General features: G+C 41.3%; 1 protein-coding gene across 3 annotated transcripts in view; it reads right to left on the bottom strand.

Annotated features, from left to right (window-relative positions):
- LOC26535463 (proton-associated sugar transporter A) overlaps positions 1-23,519 on the bottom strand; it is a 335,879-nt gene that overhangs the window by 217,691 nt on the left and 94,669 nt on the right. For all 3 annotated transcript variants that reach the window (XM_015189391.2, XM_015189395.2, XM_039375840.1), the window contains exon 5: positions 23,279-23,505. In XM_015189391.2, the coding sequence (XP_015044877.1) occupies positions 23,279-23,505 (227 nt within the window). The remainder of the gene's footprint in view (positions 1-23,278; positions 23,506-23,519) is intronic.

The following is a 23,519-nucleotide window of genomic DNA, read 5'->3' as shown; positions in this document are numbered from 1 at the left end:
CACAAATTCGGGACAGCATTCTCGACGATAGGAATTCAGGAAGGCAGCAAGTGTTAGGAATGCAAGCCCAGCAGATTGCAAATATGGAGGCCGCCATAGCAGGTGCGCTCCAAAGGCAGGGAGAGATATTCGAAGAAAAATTAGCCGCAATTGCGAGGGAGTTAAATTTGCTTAAAGGCAAAACTCCAAAAGAGTAGATATATCGCGAAATTGAAATTAGACCAGGAAGCGAGTGCAACAAACCTCTCGGAAACAAGAAAATTACGTCTCCTGGAGACAGGCCGCAACTGCGGCATACAAAGTTTTTGAACCTTACGAAGGCAGCACCCGACACTACCAAGCTCTCGAAATTCTGAAAAATAAAGTTAGAAGCCCAGCGGCCGCCGTGCTAGCCTCATTCAACACTGTGTTTAATTTCCATGCGATAATAGCACACTTAGACTTTACATACGCGGACAAGACTCCGACACATGTAATTAAAAAAAAATTAAGTTTATCAAGACAGGGGCAATTACCCTTACTCAAATATTACGATGAGGTAGAACGGAAGCTAACGCTTCCAACAAATAAAACAGTTATGACACATGACGCGGCATTGGCACAAGCTCGAGAAGCCGAATCAAGTAACGATAGAAGTGTTTTCGCGGCAAACTTTGACCGGCATAATGAGGAAAAAAATTATAAACCGCACATTCAGCGGCAGGCAGGGTTCATAAAAACCCAAAGGGGATGAAATCATCAAACCGGCTCGCTTAGACAGCGGTCTCGTCCGTATTTGGGAAACACCCAGAGGCAGCTGCCCCCAGCCGAATCAATGGAGGTCGATAACTCATCTCGGTCCAGGCAGCCTGCTCCTTTGCAAAGGGGCCAATCTACACGGACTCAACAAAGAATTAACTATATGCCAGAACAGGGGTCAGGAGAGGAAGATTATAACCAGGTGGCAAGACCGTCTCATGAGAGGGTTGAACAAATAGAAGACGACGTCTGCAATTTTTTAGGATAAAATCCCTGCTCCCGTATATCGTACGTTAGCAGGGAGGGAAATCAAATTACTTATTGATACTAGCACTTCAAAAAATTACATAGCACCATGCCCAGGGCTTAAAGGCATTGCGGCAGTAGAAAAACCATTTAGCGTGAGGTCAATTCATGGCCATACAAGAAGAGAACAAAAGTGCCTATTTCTCTGTTTAATGTACGGTCACATTTTTTTATACTTAAAGTTCTTAAGGACTTTGATGGAATCATCCGGCTTGACTTACTTAAACAAGACTCGACCTTAAAAAATATACTAGAAACTAGTAACGGGGTAGAAAAAATCCAATTTTCCAAAACCGAAAACGTTAACTTCATCCAAATAGACGACAAAGACGTCCCACCGGCAATAAAAGCCGCTTTTGATATGATAGCAAAAAATTGTAGGGCCTTCGCCGACACAGATGAACCCCTACCATACAACATAAATACAATGGCAACCATAAAAGCAGACGGGGAGCCGGTATACTCTAAATCATACCCGCACCCCATGGGCGTAACGGAATTTGTAAACGCAGAGGTTAAACAACTTCTAGCGAATGGCGTAATAAGGCCATCCCGATTGCCCTACAACAACCCGACTTGGGTTGTAGATGAAAAAGCATTTGACAAAACCGGGGTAAAAAAGAAAAGGTTGGTTATCGACTTTGAAAAGTTGAACCAAAAAACCGCGGATGATAGGTACCCGATTGCTTCGATTTCGACTATATTGTCAAATATTGGCGAGTCAAAATATTTCTCAACGCTCGACCTTAAATCGGGCTTTCACCAAATCGAGTTAGCAGAGAAAGACCAAGAAAAAACAGCTTTCTCGATAAACAATGGAAAATATCAGTTTTGCAGATTACCATTCGGGCTTAAGAACGCCCCAAGTATTTTTCAGAAAGCTATAGATGACGTTTTAAGAGAAGGAATCTCGAAGATATGCTACGTGTATGTCGACGATGTTATTATTTTCTCAAAAACAAAAGAGGACCATATTAAGGACATACAGTGGGTCCTCGAAAAACTGCTTGAAGCAGGCATGAGGGTATCTCAAGAAAAGTCGAAGTTTTTCAAAAAAAGCGTCGAATACTTGGGATTCATCGTGTCGCAAGGGGGTCTCCGAACCTCACGCTAAAAGGTGAAAGCCATAAAGGCGTTTCCCGTGCCAAAAGCTCTTATTGATCTCAGATCTTTTCTGGGTTTAGCAAGTTACTACAGGTGTTTTATCAACAACTTTGCGTCAATCGCAGGCCCCCTAACGGGAATCCTTAAAAGCGAAAACGGGAAAACAAGCAAGAATCAAGCAAAAAAAATTAATATAAATATGTCTGAAGAACAAAAAACAACATTGAAGAGGCTAAGAGAGATACTGGAATCAGAAGATGTTCTTCTTTTATACGCTGTGTAATAACGAAAAAAATTTTGCAACCAACGAGCGAGAGCTTCTCGCCATAGTTGGGGCACTTAACAACCTTCGTAATTACATATATTGCGCGTCTACACCGACCACCAACCACTCACTTTCGCCATCTCGGACAAAAATCCTAATGCAAAGCTAAAACGTTGGAATGGGATTATCGAGGACTATGGAGCGAAACTTATTTACACGCCAGGAAAAGAAAACGTAGTAGCAGACGCGTTATCTCGTCAGAACGTAAACGCATTAGAAGACTCATACGAGTCAGACGTATTATCTTGCCAAAGCAAAAGGGTTTGTAAGGACACATAGGAGTCAGACGCAGCCACAATACATAGCGAAGAATCGCTGACCTATACCATCGACACAACAGACAAGCCAATTAATTGTTTCAGGAATCAGATCATTAGAGAAGAAGATAAATTTCTTCAGTAAGTAACCGTATTCTCTTTAAAAACAAAATGAGGCACGTAATAAGATTTTCCGACCGGGATAACCTTATAAACACCATTAAAGATGTGGTGACTGCGGAAGTCGTCAACGCACTCACTAATTGAAGCATTTCCAAATACCACATTTAGATATTCAAAACATGTGGTGCAAGATATTACAGACAAAACAGAACAAAAGGGAAATCGCCACACAATAGGGTTCATCGCGCAGCCCAAAAAAATGTGAAGCAGATCTTGCGAGACTACTTCTTCCCAAAAATGCATCACCTAACAACGGAAACGGAATCTAACTGCAAGATCTGTTCTATGGCCAAGTATAGTCGACACCCCAATAAACATAAAATCGGACAGACGCCAATTCCCTCTTATGCTGGAGAAATACTCCACTTCGATATATTCTCAACAGATGGGACCCTCTTCCTTACGTGTGTCGACAAATTTTCAAAATTCGCCATTGTACAGGCAATCGCATCAAGGGCAATCGTGGACGTAATGTCACCAATATTAAATGTAGCCAACTTTTTTCCAAACACAAAAACCATCTATTGCGACAACGAAAGGTCACTAAATTCAGAAACAATCAAATCAGTCCTCCTCAACAATTTTAACATTTCTATTGCAAACGCACCACCTTTACATAGTAATTCCAACGGACAAGTAGAACGGTTTCACGGTACAATCGCGGAAATAGCCTGGTGCCTGAAAATAGAAAAAGGGATAAACAACACGACAGAGCTAATTCTATTAGCAACTGCCAGGTATAATAAAAGAATACATTCGGTAACGGACAAAAAACCAATACAAATAATACACTCAACACCAGTAGAATTCGAGAAAAAAATCAGCGAGAAAATTCAACAAGCACAGAATAAGAGCTTGGAAACATCCAATAAAGAGAGGACAAATAAAAATTACCAAATAGGCGAAAAAGTTTTCCTAAAGTCAAACAAGCGCTTGCAAAACAAACTTTCTCAGCTTTGCTTTGAACAAACCATCGAAGCAGACCTGGGGACCACGGTTCTTATTAAGGGGAGGAATGGACCATCCTACAGGACCATCCTAGGACAATCTACGCTAAACACTTCAGCGAGATTATTGACCTTTTTCCATATTCTTCTTAGGCTACGAAACTATCTTTTAGTCCTCGTACTTACGCCCGCCAGAACGAACGCGAAAATAAGACTCAATGACTACACGAACGCAGACTACATCCCAATAGAAGATGGCGAAATTGTCATCTGGGATTCTTACGGATACCTACAGCACTCGACTACCAGACAGAAACGATGACGTGGACAGGACAACGGTTATAATGACGGACCTAACACATATTCGTAATTACAGATCTTGAGAATATTTTAATGGGCCTAACCCTAGCTAAACTTAACGTTGCAAGTCCAGCGATACTGGACGACTCCGATATTGGCGAATTGAAAGACAGACAGCCTACTGACACTAGCGTAATAGAATTATTAGATCTATCTAGCATTAATGTTTTCCAAAATTCCGAAATTTTACATTTCCTCATTAAAATCCCTAGTCCTAAGCATAGGTGTAAAAAGATAACTGTCTTCCCAGTTCAGCGCCATAAAAAGATCCTAGACTTCGAAAGAGGAAACCTGGTAGCTGAATGCCCGACACGAAACATCAACATCGGCCAATGCAGGACGACAATCGGTGCGACCTTCTGCAGGGAGCTCCAAAACGGCACCTGCGCCCAGCAAACAATTTCCGGAGCTATTGCGCACTGCTCCACGCTTCCGAGTCACTAGGATCCAATCATCATAGTTGACCACGGCACCCTCATCATAAACGACGCCAATATGACCGTAACCGACGGGGGCTTTAAGACATACAAAACTACAGAGGAGAACTACAAGACTTCTCATACCAAAAAAAAGCAGCAGCGATAGCAGCTACAGCAACAACACTACCAGCGGTACCAGCGGCAACAACAGCAGCAGTACCAAAAGCCAAAAGCCGTCGGCAAACAAACCGCGACGACAAAAAAGAAAACATACAAAACTACAGAGAGGAACTGCAAGACTTCCCACACCAGAGAAAAACAGCAGCGGCAGCAGCTACGACAACAACAACTGTATCAGGGACAACGGCAGCAGCTGCGACAACACCTGATCTATACCAACGGCAACAGCAACAGAAGCTGCAAGAACAGCAGCAGCACCAGCAGCAAGGGCTTGTGAGTAGGCTTTTTGTCTAAAGTGTTTCGCCAATAGAAAATAGCTAATAAATAAATTCTGCCGATATTTAAAATCAAATTTTAAAAAAATTGATGTGAATATTTTTATTCACTAAGACCCACTGAAAAGAAATATACCCAACGATCTTTTTTCATGTATAGAGGGAATGACAACGCCTCGTCAGACGAGGAAGTGTAAGAAGAGTATAAGAAACTTTTAGAAACAAAAGTACAAAAACAAGCCAATAGGGCTGCACAAATTCGGGACAGCATTCTCGACGATAGGAATTCAGGAATGCAGCAAGTGTTAGGAATGCAAGCACAGCAGATTGCAAATATGGAGGCCGCCATAGCAGGTGCGCTCCAAAGGCAGGGAGAGATATTCGAAGAAAAACAAGAGAGAACGCTATAGTCGAGTTCCCCGACTATCTGATACCCGTTACTCAGCTAGTGGAAGGGAGAAGGAGAGTCTTAAACACAGTTTTTGGCGGTTTGTAGGCGTTATAGTGGGCGTGGCAGAAAGTTTTTTGGCAAATCGATAGAAATTTACAAGACTAATACAAAAATGAAAAAATATCAAAACATTTTTCAAAAGTGTGGGAGTAGCAGCTTTGGGCGGTTTGTGGGCGTTAAAGTGGGCGTGGCAACATGAATCGACAAACTTGCGCTGCGTCTATGTCCCTAGAGTCTGTATACTTAATCTCAACTTTCTAGCTTTTGTAGTTCCTGAGATCTCGACGTTCATACGGACAGACGGACAGACAGACGGGCGGACAGACGTACATGGCCAGATCGACTCGGCTACTGATCCTGATCAAGAATATATATACTTTATATAGTCGGAAACGCTTCCTTCTGCCTGTTACATACTTTTCAACGAATCTAGTATACCCTTTTACTCTACGAGTAACGGGTATAATTAGCCGCAATTGCGAGGGAGTTAAATTTGCTTAAAGGCAAAACTCCAAAAGTCCAGATATATCGCGAAATTGAAATTAGACCAGGAAGCGAGTGCAACGAACCTCTCGACATGATAAAATTCGTCCCGGAATTCGACGGGAAACAAGAAAATTACGTCTCCTGGAGACAGGCCGCAACTGCGGCATACAAAGTTTTTGAACCTAACGAAGGCAGCTCCCGACACTACCAAGCTCTCGAAATTCTGAAAAATAAAGTTAGAAGCCCAGCGGCCGCCGTGCTAGCCTCATTCAACACTGTGTTTAATTTCCATGCGATAATAGCACACTTAGACTTTACATACGCGGACAAGACTCCGACACATGTAATTAAAAAAAAATTAAGTTTATCAAGACAGGGGCAATTACCCTTACTCAAATATTACGATGAGGTAGAACGGAAGCTAACGCTTCCAACAAATAAAACAGTTATGACACATGACGCGGCATTGGCACAAGCTCGAGAAGCCGAATCAAGTAACGATAGAAGTGTTTTCGCGGCAAACTTTGACCGGCATAATGAGGAAAAAAATTATAAACCGCACATTCAGCGGCAGGCAGGGTTCATAAAAACCCAAAGGGGATGAAATCATCAAACCGGCTCGCTTAGACAGCAGTCTCGTCCGTATTTGGGAAACGCCCAGAGCCAGCTGCCCCCAGCCGAACCAATGGAGGTCGATAACTCATCTCGGTCCAGGCAGCCTGCTACTTGGCAAAGGGGCCAATCTACACGGACTCAACAAAGAATTAACTATATGCCAGAACAGGGGTCAGGAGAGGAAGATTATAACCAGGTGGCAGGACCGTCTCATAAGAGGGTTGAACAAATAGAAGACGACGTCTGCAATTTTTTAGGATAAAATCCCTGCTCCCGTATATCACTCGTACGTTAGCAGGGAGGGAAATCAAATTACTTATTGATACTGGCACTTCAAAAAATTACATAGCACCATGTCCAGGGCTTAAAGGCATTGCGGCAGTAGAAAAACCATTTAGCGTGAGGTCAATTCATGGCCATACAAGAAGAGAACAAAAGTGCCTATTTCTCTGTTTAATGTACGGTCACATTTTTTTATACTTAAAGTTCTTAAGGGCTTTGATGGAATCATCCGGCTTGACTTACTTAAACAAGACTCGACCTTAAAAAATATACTAGAAACTAGTAACGGGGTAGAAAAAATCCAATTTTCCAAAACCGAAAACGTTAACTTCATCCAAATAGACGACAAAGACGTCCCACCGGCAATAAAAGCCGCTTTTGATATGATAGCAAAAAATTGTAGGGCCTTCGCCGACACAGATGAACCCCTACCATACAACATAAATACAATGGCAACCAAAAAAGCAGACGGTATAAAAGGAGCCGGTATACTCTAAATCATACCCGCACCCCATGCGCGTAACGGAATTTGTAAACGCAGATGTTAAACAACTTCTAGCGAATGGCGTAATAAGTCCATCCCGATTGCCCTACAACAACCCGACTTGGGTTGTAGATGAAAAAGCATTTGACCAAAACGGGGTAAAAAAGAAAAGGTTGGTTATCGACTTTGAAAAGTTGAACCAAAAAACCGCGGATGATAGGTACCCGATTGCTTCGATTTCGACTATATTGTCAAATATTGGCGAGTCAAAATATTTCTCAACGCTCGACCTTAAATCGGGCTTTCACCAAATCGAGTTAGCAGAGAAAGACCAAGAAAAAACAGCTTTCTCGATAAACAATGGCAAATATGAGTTTTGCAGATTACCATTCGGGCTTAAGAACGCCCCAAGTATTTTTCAGAGAGCTATAGATGACGTTTTAAGAGAAGGAATCTCGAAGATATGCTACGTGTATGTCGACGATGTTATTATTTTCTCAAAAACAAAAGAGGACCATATTAAGGACATACAGTGGGTCCTCGAAAAACTGCTTGAAGCAGGCATGAGGGTATCTCAAGAAAAGTCGAAGTTTTTCAAAAAAAGCGTCGAATACTTGGGATTCACGCAAGGGGGTCTCCGAACCTCACCCTAAAAGGTGAAAGCCATAAAGGCGTTTCCCGTGCCAAAAACTCTTTTTGATCTCAGATCTTTTCTGGGTTTAGCAAGTTACTACAGGTGTTTTATCAACAACTTTGCGTCAATCGCAGGCCCCCTAACGGGAATCCTTAAAAGCGAAAACGGGAAAACAAGCAAGAATCAAGCAAAAAAATTAATATAAATATGTCTGAAGAACAAAAAACAACATTTAAGAGGCTAAGAGAGATACTGGCATCAGAAGATGTTCTTCTTTCATACGCTGTGTAATAACCAAAAAAATTTTGCAACCAACGAGCCAGAGCTTCTCGCCATAGTTTGGGCGCTTAACAACCTTCGTAATTACATACATTGCGCGTCTACACCGACCACCAACCACTCACTTTCGCCATCTCGGACAAAAATCCTAATGCGAAGCTTTTAGCTTTTAGCGTTGGAATGGGATTATCAAGGACTATGGAGCGAAACTTATTTACACACCAGGAAAAGAAAACGTAGTAGCAGACGCGTTATCTCGTCAGAGCGTAAACGCATTAGAAGACTCATACGAGTCAGACGCATTATCTTGCCAAAGCAAAAGGGTTTGTAAGGACACATAGGAGTCAGACGCAGCCACAATACATAGCGAAGAATCGCTGACCTATACCATCGACACAACAGACAAGCCAATTAATTGTTTCAGGAATCAGATCATTATAGAAGAAGATAAATTTCTTCAGTACGTAACCGTATTTTCATTAAAAACAAAATGAGGCTCGTAATAAGATTTTCCGATCGGGAAAACCCTATAAACACCATTAAAGATGTGGTGACTGCGGAAGTCGTCAACGCAATACATTGCACACTTCCAATCCTAGCATTTATTCAACACTCACTAATTGAAGCATTCCCAAATACCACATTTAGAAATTCAAAACATGTGGTGCAAGATATTACAGACAAAACAGAACAAAGGGAAATCGCCACAGCCGAACACAATAGGGCCCATCGCGCAGCCCAAAAAATGTTCAAAATTCGCCATTGTACAGGCAACCGCATCAGGGGCAATCATGGATGTAAAGTCACCAATATGTAATATAGCCAACTTTTTGCTAAACACAAGAACCAGCTATTGCGACAACGAAAAATCACTAAATTCAGAAACAATGAAATCAGTCCTCCTCAATAATTTTAACATTTCTATCGCAAAACCAACCACCTTCACATAGTACTTCCGGAACGCGGAAATAGCCCGGTGCCTGAAAATAGAAAAATGGATAAACGACTGAGCAAATTCTATTAGCAACTGCCAGGTATAATAGAACAATACATTCGGTAACGGACAAAACACCAATAGAAATAATACACTCAACATCCGTAAAATTCGAGAAAAAAAATCAGCGAGCAAATTCAACAAGCACAGCATAAGAGATTGGAAACATCCAATAAAGAGAGAACAGATAAAAATTACCAAGTAGGCGATAAAGTTTTCCTAAAGTCAAACAAACGTTTGGGAAACAAATTTTTGCCGCTTTGCTCTGAACAAACCATCGAAGCAGACCTGGGGACCACGGTTCTTATTAAGGGGAGGGTGGTCCATAAGGACAATCTACGCTAAACACTCCAGCGAGATTATTGACTTTTTTCCATATTCTTCTTAGGCTACGAAATTATCTTTTAGTCCTCGTACTTACGACCGCTAGAACGAACGCGACAATAAGACTCAATGACTACACGAACGCGGACTACATCCCAATAGAAGATGGCGAAATTGTCATCTGGGATTTTTACGGACACCTACAGCACTCGACGAACATGACGACTTATGAAGACTACGCTGACCAGACAGAAACGATGACGAGGACATTTACGGACGACCACAGGACAACGGTTATAATGACGGAAGTAACACATCTTCGTATGTTGATCACAACCTTAAAATTTTAGGATAAAAATACTAGGAGCATAAATTTAATCGGATCTGCACTAAAAGTTATCGCTGGTAACCCCGACTTAAACGATTGGGAGCAGATAAAATTCAATCAGGAACAGCAGTTAAGAACGGAGGAAGGGCAAACAGAGTTAAACTTGAAATTCGAAAAGCGCCTAAACGAACTTGCAGCTGCAACAAATCAAATCCAAAAATTCGAGCCAGACAGGGAAACCCACCTTTTAGAGATTATCTTAGCTAAAAGTAGGATTGCAATTACAGATCTAGAAAATATTTTAGTGGGCCTTACCCTAGCTAAACTTAACGTTGCAAGTCCAGCGATACTGGACGACTCCGATATTGGCGAATTGAAAGACAGACAGCCTACTGACACTAGCGTAATAGAATTATTAGATCTATCTAGCATTAATGTTTTCCAAAATTCCGAAATTTTACATTTCCTCATTAAGATCCCTAGTCCTAAGCATAGGTGTTAAAAGATAACTGTCTTCCCAGTTCAGCGCCATAAAAAGATCCTAGACTTCGAAAGAGGAAACCTGGTAGCTGAATGCCCGACACGAAACATCAACATCGGCCAATGCAGGACGACAGTCGGTGCGACCTTCTGCAGGGAGCTCCAAAACGGCACCTGCGCCCAGCAAACAATTTCCGGAGCTATTGCGCACTGCTCCACGCTTCCGAGTCACTAGGATCCAATCATCATAGTTGACCACGGCACCCTCATCATAAACGACGCCAATATGACCGTAACCGACGGGGGCTTTAAGACATACAAAACTACAGAGGAGAACTACAAGACTTCTCACACCAAAAAAAAAGCAGCAGCGGTAGCGGCTACAGCAACAACACTACCAGCGGTACCAGCGGCAACAACAGCAGCAGTACCAAAAGCCAAAAGCCGTCGGCAAACAAACCGCGACGACAAAAAAGAAAACATACAAAACTACAGAGAGGAACTGCAAGACTTCCCACACCAGAGAAAAACAGCAGCGGCAGCAGCTACGACAACAACCACAGTACCAGGGACAACGGCAGCAGCTGTGACAACACCTGATCTATACCAACGGCAACAGCAACAGAAGCTGCAACAACAGCAGCGACGACAGCAGCAGCACCAGCAGCAAGGGCTTGTGAGTAGGCTTTTTGTCTAAAGTGTTTCGCCAATAGAAAATAGCTAATAAATAAATTCTGCCGATATTTAAAATCAAATTTTAAAAAAATTTATGTGAATATTTTTATTCACTAAGACCCACTGAAAAGAAATATACCCAACGATCTTTTTTCATGTATAGAGGGAATGACAACGCCTCGTCAGACGAGGAAGTGTAAGAAGAGTATAAGAAACTTTTAGAAACAAAAGTACAAAAACAAGCCAATAGGGCTGCACAAATTCGGGACAGCATTCTCGTTATAGGAATTCAGGAAGGCAGCAAGTGTTAGGAATGCAAGCACAGCAGATTGCAAATATGGAGGCCGCCATAGCAGGTGCGCTCCAAAGGCAGGGAGAGATATTCGAAGAAAAATTAGCCGCAATTGCGAGGGAGTTAAATTTGCTTAAAGGCAAAACTCCAAAAGTCCAGATATATCGCGAAATTGAAATTAGACCAGGAAGCGAGTGCAACGAACCTCTCGACATGATAAAATTCGTCCCGGAATTCGACGGGAAACAAGAAAATTACGTCTCCTGGAGACAGGCCGCAACTGCGGCATACAAAGTTTTTGAACCTTACGAAGGCAGCACCCGACACTACCAAGCTCTCGAAATTCTGAAAAATAAAGTTAGAAGCCCAGCGGCCGCCGTGCTAGCCTCATTCAACACTGTGTTTAATTTCCATGCGATAATAGCACACTTAGACTTTACATACGCGGACAAGACTCCGACACATGTAATTAAAAAAAAATTAAGTTTATCAAGACAGGGGCAATTACCCTTACTCAAATATTACGATGAGGTAGAACGGAAGCTAACGCTTCCAACAAATAAAACAGTTATGACACATGACGCGGCATTGGCACAAGCTCGAGAAGCCGAATCAAGTAACGATAGAAGTGTTTTCGCGGCAAACTTTGACCGGCATAATGAGGAAAAAAATTATAAACCGCACATTCAGCGGCAGGCAGGGTTCATAAAAACCCAAAGGGGATGAAATCATCAAACCGGCTCGCTTAGACAGCAGTCTCGTCCGTATTTGGGAAACACCCAGAGCCAGCTGCCCCCAGCCGAACCAATGGAGGTCGATAACTCATCTCGGTCCAGGCAGCCTGCTACTTGGCAAAGGGGCCAATCTACACGGACTCAACAAAGAATTAACTATATGCCAGAACAGGGGTCAGGAGAGGAAGATTATAACCAGGTGGCAGGACCGTCTCATGAGAGGGTTGAACAAATAGAAGACGACATCTGCAATTTTTTAGGATAAAATACCTGCTCCCGTATATCACTCGTACGTTAGCAGGGAGGGAAATCAAATTACTTATTGATACTGGCACTTCAAAAAATTACATAGCACCATGCCCAGGGCTTAAAGGCATTGCGGCAGTAGAAAAACCATTTAGCGTGAGGTCAATTCATGGCCATACAAGAAGAGAATAAAAGTGCCTATTTCTCTGTTTAATGTACGGTCACATTTTTTTATACTTAAAGTTCTTAAGAGCTTTGATGGAATTATCCGGCTTGACTTACTTAAACAAGACTCGACCTTAAACAAGAGAGAACGCTATAGTCGAGTTCCCCGACTATCTGATACCCGTTACTCAGCTAGTGGAAGGGAGAAGGAGAGTCTTAAACACAGCTTTGGGCGGTTTGTGGGCGTTAGAGTGGGCGTGGCAAAAAGTTTTTTGACAAATCGATAGAAATTTACAAGACCAATACAAAAATGAAAAAATTTCAAAACATTTTTCAAAAGTGTGGGCGTAGCAGCTCTGGGCGGTTTGTGGGCGTTAGAGTGGGCGTGGCAGAAATTTTTTTGGCAAATCGATAGAAATTTACAAGACCAATACAAAAATGAAAAAATATCAAAACATTTTTCAAAAGTGTGGGCGTGGCAGTTTTGGGCGGTTTGTGGGCGTTAGAGTGGGCGTGGCAACATGAATCGACAAACTTGCGCTGCGTCTATGTCCCTGGAGTCTGTATACTTAATCTCAACTTTCTAGCTTTTGTAGTTCCTGAGATCTCGACGTTCATACGGACAGACGGACAGACGGACAGACAGACAGACAGACGGACGGACAGACGGACATGGCCAGATCGACTCGGCTACTGATCCTGATCAAGAATACATATACTTTATATGGTCGGAAACGCTTCCTTCTGCCTGTTACATACTTTTCAACGAATCTAGTATACCCTTTTACTCTACGAGTAACGGGTATAAAAATATACTAGAAACTAGTAACGGGGTAGAAAAAATCAAAATTTCCAAAACCGAAAACGTTAACTTCATCCAAATAGACGACAAAGACGTCCCACCGGCAATAAAAGCCGCTTTTGATATGATAGCAAAAAATTGTAGGGCCTTCGCCGACACAGATGAACCCCTACCATACAACATAAATACAATGGCAACCATAAAAGCAGACGGTATAAAAGGAGCCGGTATACTCTAAATCATACCCGCACCCCATGCGCGTAACGGAATTTGTAAACGCAGATGTTAAACAACTTCTAGCGAATGGCGTAATAAGTCCATCCCGATTGCCCTACAACAACCCGACTTGGGTTGTAGATGAAAAAGCATTTGACCAAAACGGGGTAAAAAAGAAAAGGTTGGTTATCGACTTTGAAAAGTTGAACCAAAAAACCGCGGATGATAGGTACCCGATTGCTTCGATTTCGACTATATTGTCAAATATTGGCGAGTCAAAATATTTCTCAACGCTCGACCTTAAATCGGGCTTTCACCAAATCGAGTTAGCAGAGAAAGACCAAGAAAAAACTGCTTTCTCGATAAACAATGGCAAATATGAGTTTTGCAGATTACCATTCGGGCTTAAGAACGCCCCAAGTATTTTTCAGAGAGCTATAGATGACGTTTTAAGAGAAGGAATCTCGAAGATATGCTACGTGTATGTCGACGATGTTATTATTTTCTCAAAAACAAAAGAGGACCATATTAAGGACATACAGTGGGTCCTCGAAAAACTGCTTGAAGCAGGCATGAGGGTATCTCAAGAAAAGTCGAAGTTTTTCAAAAAAAGCGTCGAATACTTGGGATTCATCGTGTCGCAAGGGGGTCTCCGAACCTCACCCTAAAAGGTGAAAGCCATAAAGGCGTTTCCCGTGCCAAAAACTCTTATTGATCTCAGATCATTTCTGGGTTTAGCAAGTTACTACAGGTGTTTTATCAACAACTTCGCGTCAATCGCAGGCCCCCTAACGGGAATCCTTAAAAGCGAAAACGGGAAAACAAGCAAGAATCAAGCAAAAAAATTAATATAAATATGTCTGAAGAACAAAAAACAACATTTAAGAGGCTAAGAGAGATACTGGCATCAGAAGATGTTCTTCTTTCATACGCTGTGTAATAACCAAAAAAATTTTGCAACCAACGAGCCAGAGCTTCTCGCCATAGTTTGGGCGCTTAACAACCTTCGTAATTACATACATTGCGCGTCTACACCGACCACCAACCACTCACTTTCGCCATCTCGGACAAAAATCCTAATGCGAAGCTTTTAGCTTTTAGCGTTGGAATGGGATTATCAAGGACTATGGAGCGAAACTTATTTACACACCAGGAAAAGAAAACGTAGTAGCAGACGCGTTATCTCGTCAGAGCGTAAACGCATTAGAAGACTCATACGAGTCAGACGCATTATCTTGCCAAAGCAAAAGGGTTTGTAAGGACACATAGGAGTCAGACGCAGCCACAATACATAGCGAAGAATCGCTGACCTATACCATCGACACAACAGACAAGCCAATTAATTGTTTCAGGAATCAGATCATTATAGAAGAAGATAAATTTCTTCAGTACGTAACCGTATTTTCTTTAAAAACAAAATGAGGCTCGTAATAAGATTTTCCGATCGGGAAAACCTTATAAACACCATTAAAGATGTGGTGACTGCGGAAGTCGTCAACGCAATACATTGCACACTTCCAATCCTAGCATTTATTCAACACTCACTAATTGAAGCATTCCCAAATACCACATTTAGAAATTCAAAACATGTGGTGCAAGATATTACAGACAAAACAGAACAAAGGGAAATCGCCACAGCCGAACACAATAGGGCCCATCGCGCAGCCCAAAAAATTTTCAAAATTCGCCATTGTACAGGCAACCGCATCAGGGGCAATCGTGGATGTAAAGTCACCAATATGTAATATAGCCAACTTTTTGCTAAACACAAGAACCAGCTATTGCGACAACGAAAAATCACTAAATTCAGAAACAATGAAATCAGTCCTCCTCAATAATTTTAACATTTCTATCGCAAAACCAACCACCTTCACATAGTACTTCCGGAACGCGGAAATAGCCCGGTGCCTGAAAATAGAAAAATGGATAAACGACTGAGCAAATTCTATTAGCAACTGCCAGGTATAATATAACAATACATTCGGTAACGGACAAAACACCAATAGAAATAATACACTCAACATCCGTAAAATTCGAGAAAAAAAATCAGCGAGCAAATTCAACAAGCACAGCATAAGAGATTGGAAACATCCAATAAAGAGAGAACAGATAAAAATTACCAAGTAGGCGATAAAGTTTTCCTAAAGTCAAACAAACGTTTGGGAAACAAATTTTTGCCGCTTTGCTCTGAACAAACCATCGAAGCAGACCTGGGGACCACGGTTCTTATTAAGGGGAGGGTGGTCCATAAGGACAATCTACGCTAAACACTCCAGCGAGATTATTGACTTTTTTCCATATTCTTCTTAGGCTACGAAATTATCTTTTAGTCCTCGTACTTACGACCGCTAGAACGAACGCGACAATAAGACTCAATGACTACACGAACGCGGACTACATCCCAATAGAAGATGGCGAAATTGTCATCTGGGATTTTTACGGACACCTACAGCACTCGACGAACATGACGACTTATGAAGACTACGCTGACCAGACAGAAACGATGACGAGGACATTTACGGACGACCACAGGACAACGGTTATAATGACGGAAGTAACACATCTTCGTATGTTGATCACAACCTTAAAATTTTAGGATAAAAATACTAGGAGCATAAATTTAATCGGATCTGCACTAAAAGTTATCGCTGGTAACCCCGACTTAAACGATTGGGAGCAGATAAAATTCAATCAGGAACAGCAGTTAAGAACGGAGGAAGGGCAAACAGAGTTAAACTTGAAATTCGAAAAGCGCCTAAACGAACTTGCAGCTGCAACAAATCAAATCCAAAAATTCGAGCCAGACAGGGAAACCCACCTTTTAGAGATTATCTTAGCTAAAAGTAGGATTGCAATTACAGATCTAGAAAATATTTTAGTGGGCCTTACCCTAGCTAAACTTAACGTTGCAAGACCAGCGATACTGGACGACTCCGATATTGGCGAATTGAAAGACAGACAGCCTACTGACATTAGAATAGAATTATTAGAATTAATAATTAGTAATAGAATTATTAGAAGTATCTAGCATTAATGTTTTTCAAAATTCCGAAATTTTACATTTCCTCATTAAAATCCCTAGTCCTAAGCTTAGGTGTAAAAAGATAACTGTCTTCCCAGTTCAGCGCCATAAGAAGACCTTAGACTTCGAAATAGGAAACCTGGTAGCTGTATGCCCGACACGAAACATCAACACCGGCCAATGCAGGACGACAGTCGGTGCGAAATTCTGCAGGGAGCTCCAAAACGGCACCTGCGCTTAGCAAATAATTTCCGGAGCTATTGCGCACTGCTCCACGCTTCCGGGTCACTTGGATCCAATCACCATAGTTGACCACGGCACCCTGATCATAAACGACGCCAATGCCATATTGTTCGTAACCGACGGTCAAGGACGAGAAAAAAAGGTATCAGGAACCCATAACATATTCCGATAGAGTGGCACTCAACGGAACCAGGTTCATCAACCATCTGGTAAACTCGAAAAAGAAACCCGCTGTCTCGGTCATGGCCACGGTCAACATCACGGCCCACCAGAACCGGCTGAGTCTCCCATTTCTCCATGAAATAAGTTTGAGGAACCTCCACCACATAGGGACCCTCGCCGTACTCATCGCCTTCCTACTGTGTTCTACCGTCTGGCTCGGCTACCATCACCTGAAGGTTAGGAGGCGAACAACACCGGGAACTGGCACTGATGTGGAGCTAGCAGGTCATCGGGATGGCGACCACTTGAAAAGGGGAGAAGTTAGCACAGGCGGTTCTCACGAAGAGAAACTGCCGAATTGCAGGCCACCATATCCAGTGGCTTGCACTTGCAGTGAAAGTACTGCTGATCGCGCATCCTAAGGGAAATTGCCCGGAGCCCGGTCTGAGCACTCGCGGAGCGAGTCACTGACTCCGGATATTGGAATGCTGACCTGGCGCCTTGGAGACTGCGCTGCAGCGAGGCAGAGGCCTCAAGCTGGGAAACGGGTAGTTCTTTAAGTTAGTCTAATTTTGTACTCCGTGGTTTAACAGTCTCGATAATTCAATTTAAGACCTCGCCCTAACGGGAGAGCGGATAATAAAGATATCAAATATTAAACTACCAACGAAGTGATACGTTAACTTATATAGCAACACCCAGGATCCAACGCGCCGAGGTCTCATCGCTCCGGATTAAAGTGGGGTAAGTTTGACGAAACCCTGTTCCCGAGTTTTCTCTATAGTCATATATATACATACACATATTCCTGTGCTCACTTTATTTTGACACCATTAGTAAATATAAGTATATTTGTGTCAGGTTTAAAGAGAAATATTTTATTGCTAGCCGCTTCCAGGCAATTTATTTCATTAATAGAAGTTAAATATTTTGTGTTCGATGTTGTTTAAAATAAAATTTACTTTTGTTATCATAATTTTTGTATGCTAGCTTTTAAATTCTTTTTTGTATTACACGGCACTAGCCAACAATCTATTACTCAATAAAATTATGCTATTATTGTAACTACAACAAAATGAGTAGGTAAACATTTCCAGAAGGGGTGCTGACGCGCGCAGTGGAGTTGGTCAAAAACGATGACATAACGTTTGACGGACAACCTTGACAAAAGGGGATCGTATTGCGCGGCCCGCGACGATCCATCAGGCATGCGGACGCATGAAGGGGAAAGAACGTTGCCGAAACATTGCCCGATCATTTTACGATCAAGCTACAGCTTGTAAGGCAGTAAGGATGTTGCTGACTGACGAACGGTACGAACTTTTTAAGGCACTACTAATATTTATTCTCGATATGTTGGAGAGGTGAGGGGCTTACCAAGATCCCACGATCCAAAATCGATGAGCTTACGCCGACATCTTGGTGCCTGAACATCGGATGCCCCGCCCTCGGCATGAGTCCTTTCCCAAAGAAGTCAACCAAACGAATTTATTTTTTTTGCAAGCTATACTTTCTGAGCCTATATAGAGATGCTCCAAAAATTACGTATGTATCATAATCGAATTAAATATTTTGTCCCACTCTAAAGGAAAGCTCACTGCTTTTCGATCTTCATCGTTTTAGCCCCGTCTATTCGTCAGGTCCCGACGCAATTCCTTCCTGTGTGCTCAGGTTCTGTGTGGAAGCCTTGTGCAAGCCTCTACTGGAACTTTCTATCTTACTTTACGGAATCTTCATGGTTTTCCTATATATGGATGGAGTCCTTTCTGAGACCTAATCATTAAAAGGTAATAAATTAGCAAGCAATTACGACGGAATTACTTAAGTGTCGGATATCCAGAAGCTTTTTGAAAACGTTGTCAAATGTATCAACAACCAGTAACTTTTTCGAGCCTAATTTCTTCGTAATACAGAGCTTTAAAAATAATCTTCACTGACTTTAGTAAAGGTTTTATTAGGTCAATTTTTATTCATACCAATACTAAAAATTAAACATTTAATTTTTATCAATGAAATGCATTGCCTGAAAATGGCTAACAATAAAATATCTTTTATACCTTGGGAATCACTAATGCAAACATGTCTAGAGTTGGCACAATAATAAATGTATATATCAAAAATAAAAAGAAAATACGGGAGCGATGAGATCTCGACGCGTCGGATCCTGGGTGTTACTATACATCATGATGGGACTGTACATACATATGTATTTGTGCACCAATAATTTGTAGATTAACCGTAAACGTAATGCACATAAAAAAGTACACATGGTATGCCTATCTAGACATATGTATGTACATATATATACTTGTATGATGGTATGTATTTTTCTTTGCGGCACGCTGAAGCCGCTATCCAATTCTCCGCTATTAATTACCGCTGGTACTTTGTTTTTGCTGGTACTAAAAAAAACTGTTCATGTTTGATTGTTTTACCAACTTGTTTTTATATTCGTCCGTAGTCGTGCACTGAGGTAGGTCTTTACTAAGTTCAATATCGCCAGAAACACCAAAAACAAGTATATACGCCTAGGATCTCGTCTTTGTGGTCGATTACTTTTACGGTGTTGATCACATTGGCTGTATTGTCGGAGGCCTTGGACCCTTTGCCTACCTAAGTATTATATTACAATATTTTCTTTATTTTACAAGACTGTTGATAAACTGTGCCCGTTACTGAAATATAATTTTCATGTGAACGATTGCGGCCGCTGAACTGATCATCGGACACTCGTTTAATGTCGAACTGCATTTTCTTTCTTGCATTCCTTCTGACTCTAGATTCTGGCAAGTTTTATATGTGAATCTTTAAAGTCTTATGATCTTACAAATAGGGTGTAAGTAGCAATCTTGAAGTGATCGAAGCGCTGACGCATGGATTTGAATATTCTGCGTATTTTGCCTGTCTTTGCATATCAAAAACAAGAGAGAACGCTATATCGAGTTCCCCGAATATTTGATACCCGTTACTCAGCTAGTGGAAGTGCGAAGGGGAGTCTTCAACACTGACAGTTTTTGGCGGTTTGTGGGCGTGAGATTGGGCGTGGCAAAAAGTTTTTTGGCAAATCGATAGAAATTTACAAGACTAATACAAAAATGAAAAAATATCATAACATTTTTCAAGAGTGTGGGCGTGGCAGCTTTGGGCGGTTTGTGGGCGTGGCAAAAAGTTTTTTTGCAAATCGATAGAATATTACACGACCAATACAAAAATGAAAAAATATCAAAACATTTTTCAAAAGTGTGGGCGTGGCAGCTTTAGGCGGTTTGTGGGCGTTAGAGAAATTTGATAGAAATTTACAAGACCAATTCAAAAATGAAAAAATATTAAATTATTTTTCCAAAGTGTAGGCGTGGCAGTTTTGGGCGGTTTGTGGGCGTTAGAGTGGGCGTGGCAACATGAACAAACTTGCGCTGCGTCTATGTCTCTGGAGTCTGTATGCCTAATCTCAAAACTACAAAAGCTAGAAAGTTGAGATTACGTATGCAGATTCCAGAGACAGACGCCGCGCAAGTTTGTTTAATTGATTAAATTTTATTATTTGTTGGGTCAAGCCCCTATTAGAATAATTTTTTATACCCGTTACTCGTAGAGTTCGTGGTTCGTTGAAAAATATGTAACATGCAGAAGGAAGCGTTTTCGACCATATAAAGTATATATATTCTTGATCAGGATCAATAGACGAGTCGATCTATCCATGTCAGTCTGTCCGTCCGTCCGTCTGCTTGTCCGTATGAACGTCGAGATCTCAGGAACTACAAAAGCTAGGAAGTTGAGATTAAGCATACAGACTCCAGAGGCATAGAAGCAGCGAAAGTTTATCGATTCATGTTGCCACACCCACTCTAACGCCCACAACCCTCCCAAAGCGGCCACGCCCACACTTTTGATAAATGTTTCAATATATTTTAATTTTTTTACTTGTAATTTTTTTTGTTCGATCTGAAAAATATGTTTTTGCCACGCCCACTCTAACGCCCAAAAACAGGCAAAAACGGTCAGTGTTGTAATTTCTCCTTCGCATTTCCACTAGCTGAGTAACGGCGTTTTCTCTTGTTTAATTTCGGCTAAGATTTATCCGGACTACTGTGGTCATCGGTCTCATAGGCCAAGTGTTCCCACCTAGGAGTTATATTTCCCCCTATTTTGGGATTAAGTACCCTGAGTCACTGCAGAAACGGCAATGTGTATAGGTAATATCATTCTGTAAGTTTTCTTTAGTAATCGCACATTTTTTTCCAACAATAACACTGATAAATTATAATAAAATATATATTAACCCTAACTGTTTCTTTTAAGTAAATCCTATGATTAAATATTTTTATGTAATATATATAAAAATATCCTTTTATTTGGGAATAATTTAGAAAATATTTTTTAATTTTCAGTGCTTTTTAATTACCTCTCATTTAGTCAATTTAACTAAATTTGTAAATGTTAATCACCCCTAAATTCAAGTAAAATCACCATACATTTCAGAAAATTTTGTCCCAGTTCAAAATCCACTTACTCTAATACAGGAAAAAAAGTACCCTAAATTAAGAAAGACGCCCTATATTTAGTAAAAAAAAATCTATAAAATTAAGAACATTTTTCTTAACTCAAAATAAGTTACCCTAAAAGTAAGCAAAATTATACTTAATTTTCAGGGTGAATTTTTCGAATATTAAGGGCAAATTGGTAATGGCTCCTTGGTTAGGGCGAGCTCTGTTTCGTCGTCTTCGCCGTCCACTGAGATTAATAACTTCTCCTCGAGCCACCCTTTGTGCCTGTGCCGGGCCGGTATCACGATTTCGTGAGTGAGGAAATTCCACCCCAAGACTAAATAACCAATTCGCCTGGTAGTATCAGGAGGCTCATGTAGATTTGCCTGTTGAAAAATTCGACTTTTGTTTCGAGCTGTTTACTGATCTCGCTGCACCTTCCATCTGCCAATCCAGCTTGCCGCCTTGTTCTTGTAATTATTTCTCGGGCAGCAAACTTGTCAGCCAGTTCTGCGCTTATGAAGCTTGCTGTTGCTCCTGGTCCGATCGTGGCCTTGTATGAGTTCCCACCAATCGTCATCGCTGTGGACAACTGCACCTCGTCTTCGATGAATTTGCCAGTTAGCAAAACTTTGTAGTTTTCGTTTCATTGATCATTCATTCATTCGTTTCATTGATCGTGTTACACTTTAATTGAAATGTTCGTTGTGTGACTCTCTTCCGCGGTGACTCTCCACGCGTGATAAGTGGCAAGTGGGCTAGGCACTAGGGCTCTCAAGGTAAGTGCGGTGCTAGCCGCAACCTCCAGTCCCTTGCTCTTATCCGGGTGCTTCTGCTAGACGCTTGTTAAGTTTTCGCTAATGCTTCGTGCAATCCGCACGGCTTACGTCGCAGTCCCTGTTGCGAGGGAGACAATTGCCATTTCTCAAGCTGACGCGGACATACCTGGATGGATTTGCTCGAGGGCCTCGTTTACGCTGTCCTGACGCTCTTGTCGTCCTGGATGGCGTGGACTTTGACACTAACGTCTTACCTATCCGTACCCAAGTCTTCTTCTTTTACCACAATGTTTCGTTCTGTTAACGCTCCTAAATATCCTTCTTATACCACTGCTTTTAGAATTTTTGCTGCAGGGGCAAGCTAAGCCCGGATGGCCATCAGGTCCGGCGGGCTACATTCTTGGGATTTTTTATGTAGACAAATATCCAGATAGATTTGGCTAGTGCGCTTTATCAAGAATTTATATACTTTATAGAATCTATCTACCCGTACATATGTACGAATGAAAGTACGAGTACGAATACCTTTTTAGGAATGAGCATACCCTTTTACTTTAAAAGTGACGGGTATAACAAGAACAAACGCTTTATTCGAAAAATATCGATAAATTATCATGAACGAGAGAGAAGTACAAGTACAGGTAGATAAGCGAGTCATATAGCGGGCAAAAATTGATTATTTTAACATGTAGTAAAAAGACGTTCCAATTCTATTTTTTCGCACTTAGAACAATATTGATAGCCCAAGAAAAATACAATTTACACATTATGAAAATCTTGCGCCAGAAAGTCGTTAGCGATTTGGCAGAGATGGGTAAGTGTCAATGGAATCTTACCTCTTTTAGTTACTGACGGACTTGCTTAATTTCAATTTGAAAGCTCAGAGAAACCGTTAAACAAACGGTCGTAACCGTTTTCTTTTAGATTTCAAATTGTAGTTTACAATCATGTACACCCGAGTAAAAATATTTAATTATAATATTTGCGATTATAGGTATTTTAATTACCTGCTTATTATCGTCCATATCGTTAAAAGTCTTTTCATCGGATTCACAAGCCCCGTATGATTTTGATAGTGCTGTTAACGTGTCACCTTTACAATTACTTGTGTCCGTATTAGCTAGTACCCAAAGAGGAATTTCTGCAAAACTGGTTAAAGTAAATGTCACACACGCAATAAAAATAATTGTTATTATAGAAAAAACGGCTTTCACGTGCCCACCCAGTCGTCGTCCTGAAATCATATAT

The sequence above is a fragment of the Drosophila yakuba genome, chromosome 3R, assembly GCF_016746365.2.
Source record: "Drosophila yakuba strain Tai18E2 chromosome 3R, Prin_Dyak_Tai18E2_2.1, whole genome shotgun sequence".
Lineage (NCBI taxonomy): Eukaryota > Metazoa > Arthropoda > Insecta > Diptera > Drosophilidae > Drosophila > Drosophila yakuba.
Note: the sequence above shows the minus strand (reverse complement) of the source record. Positions and strands in the feature narration are given on the sequence as shown.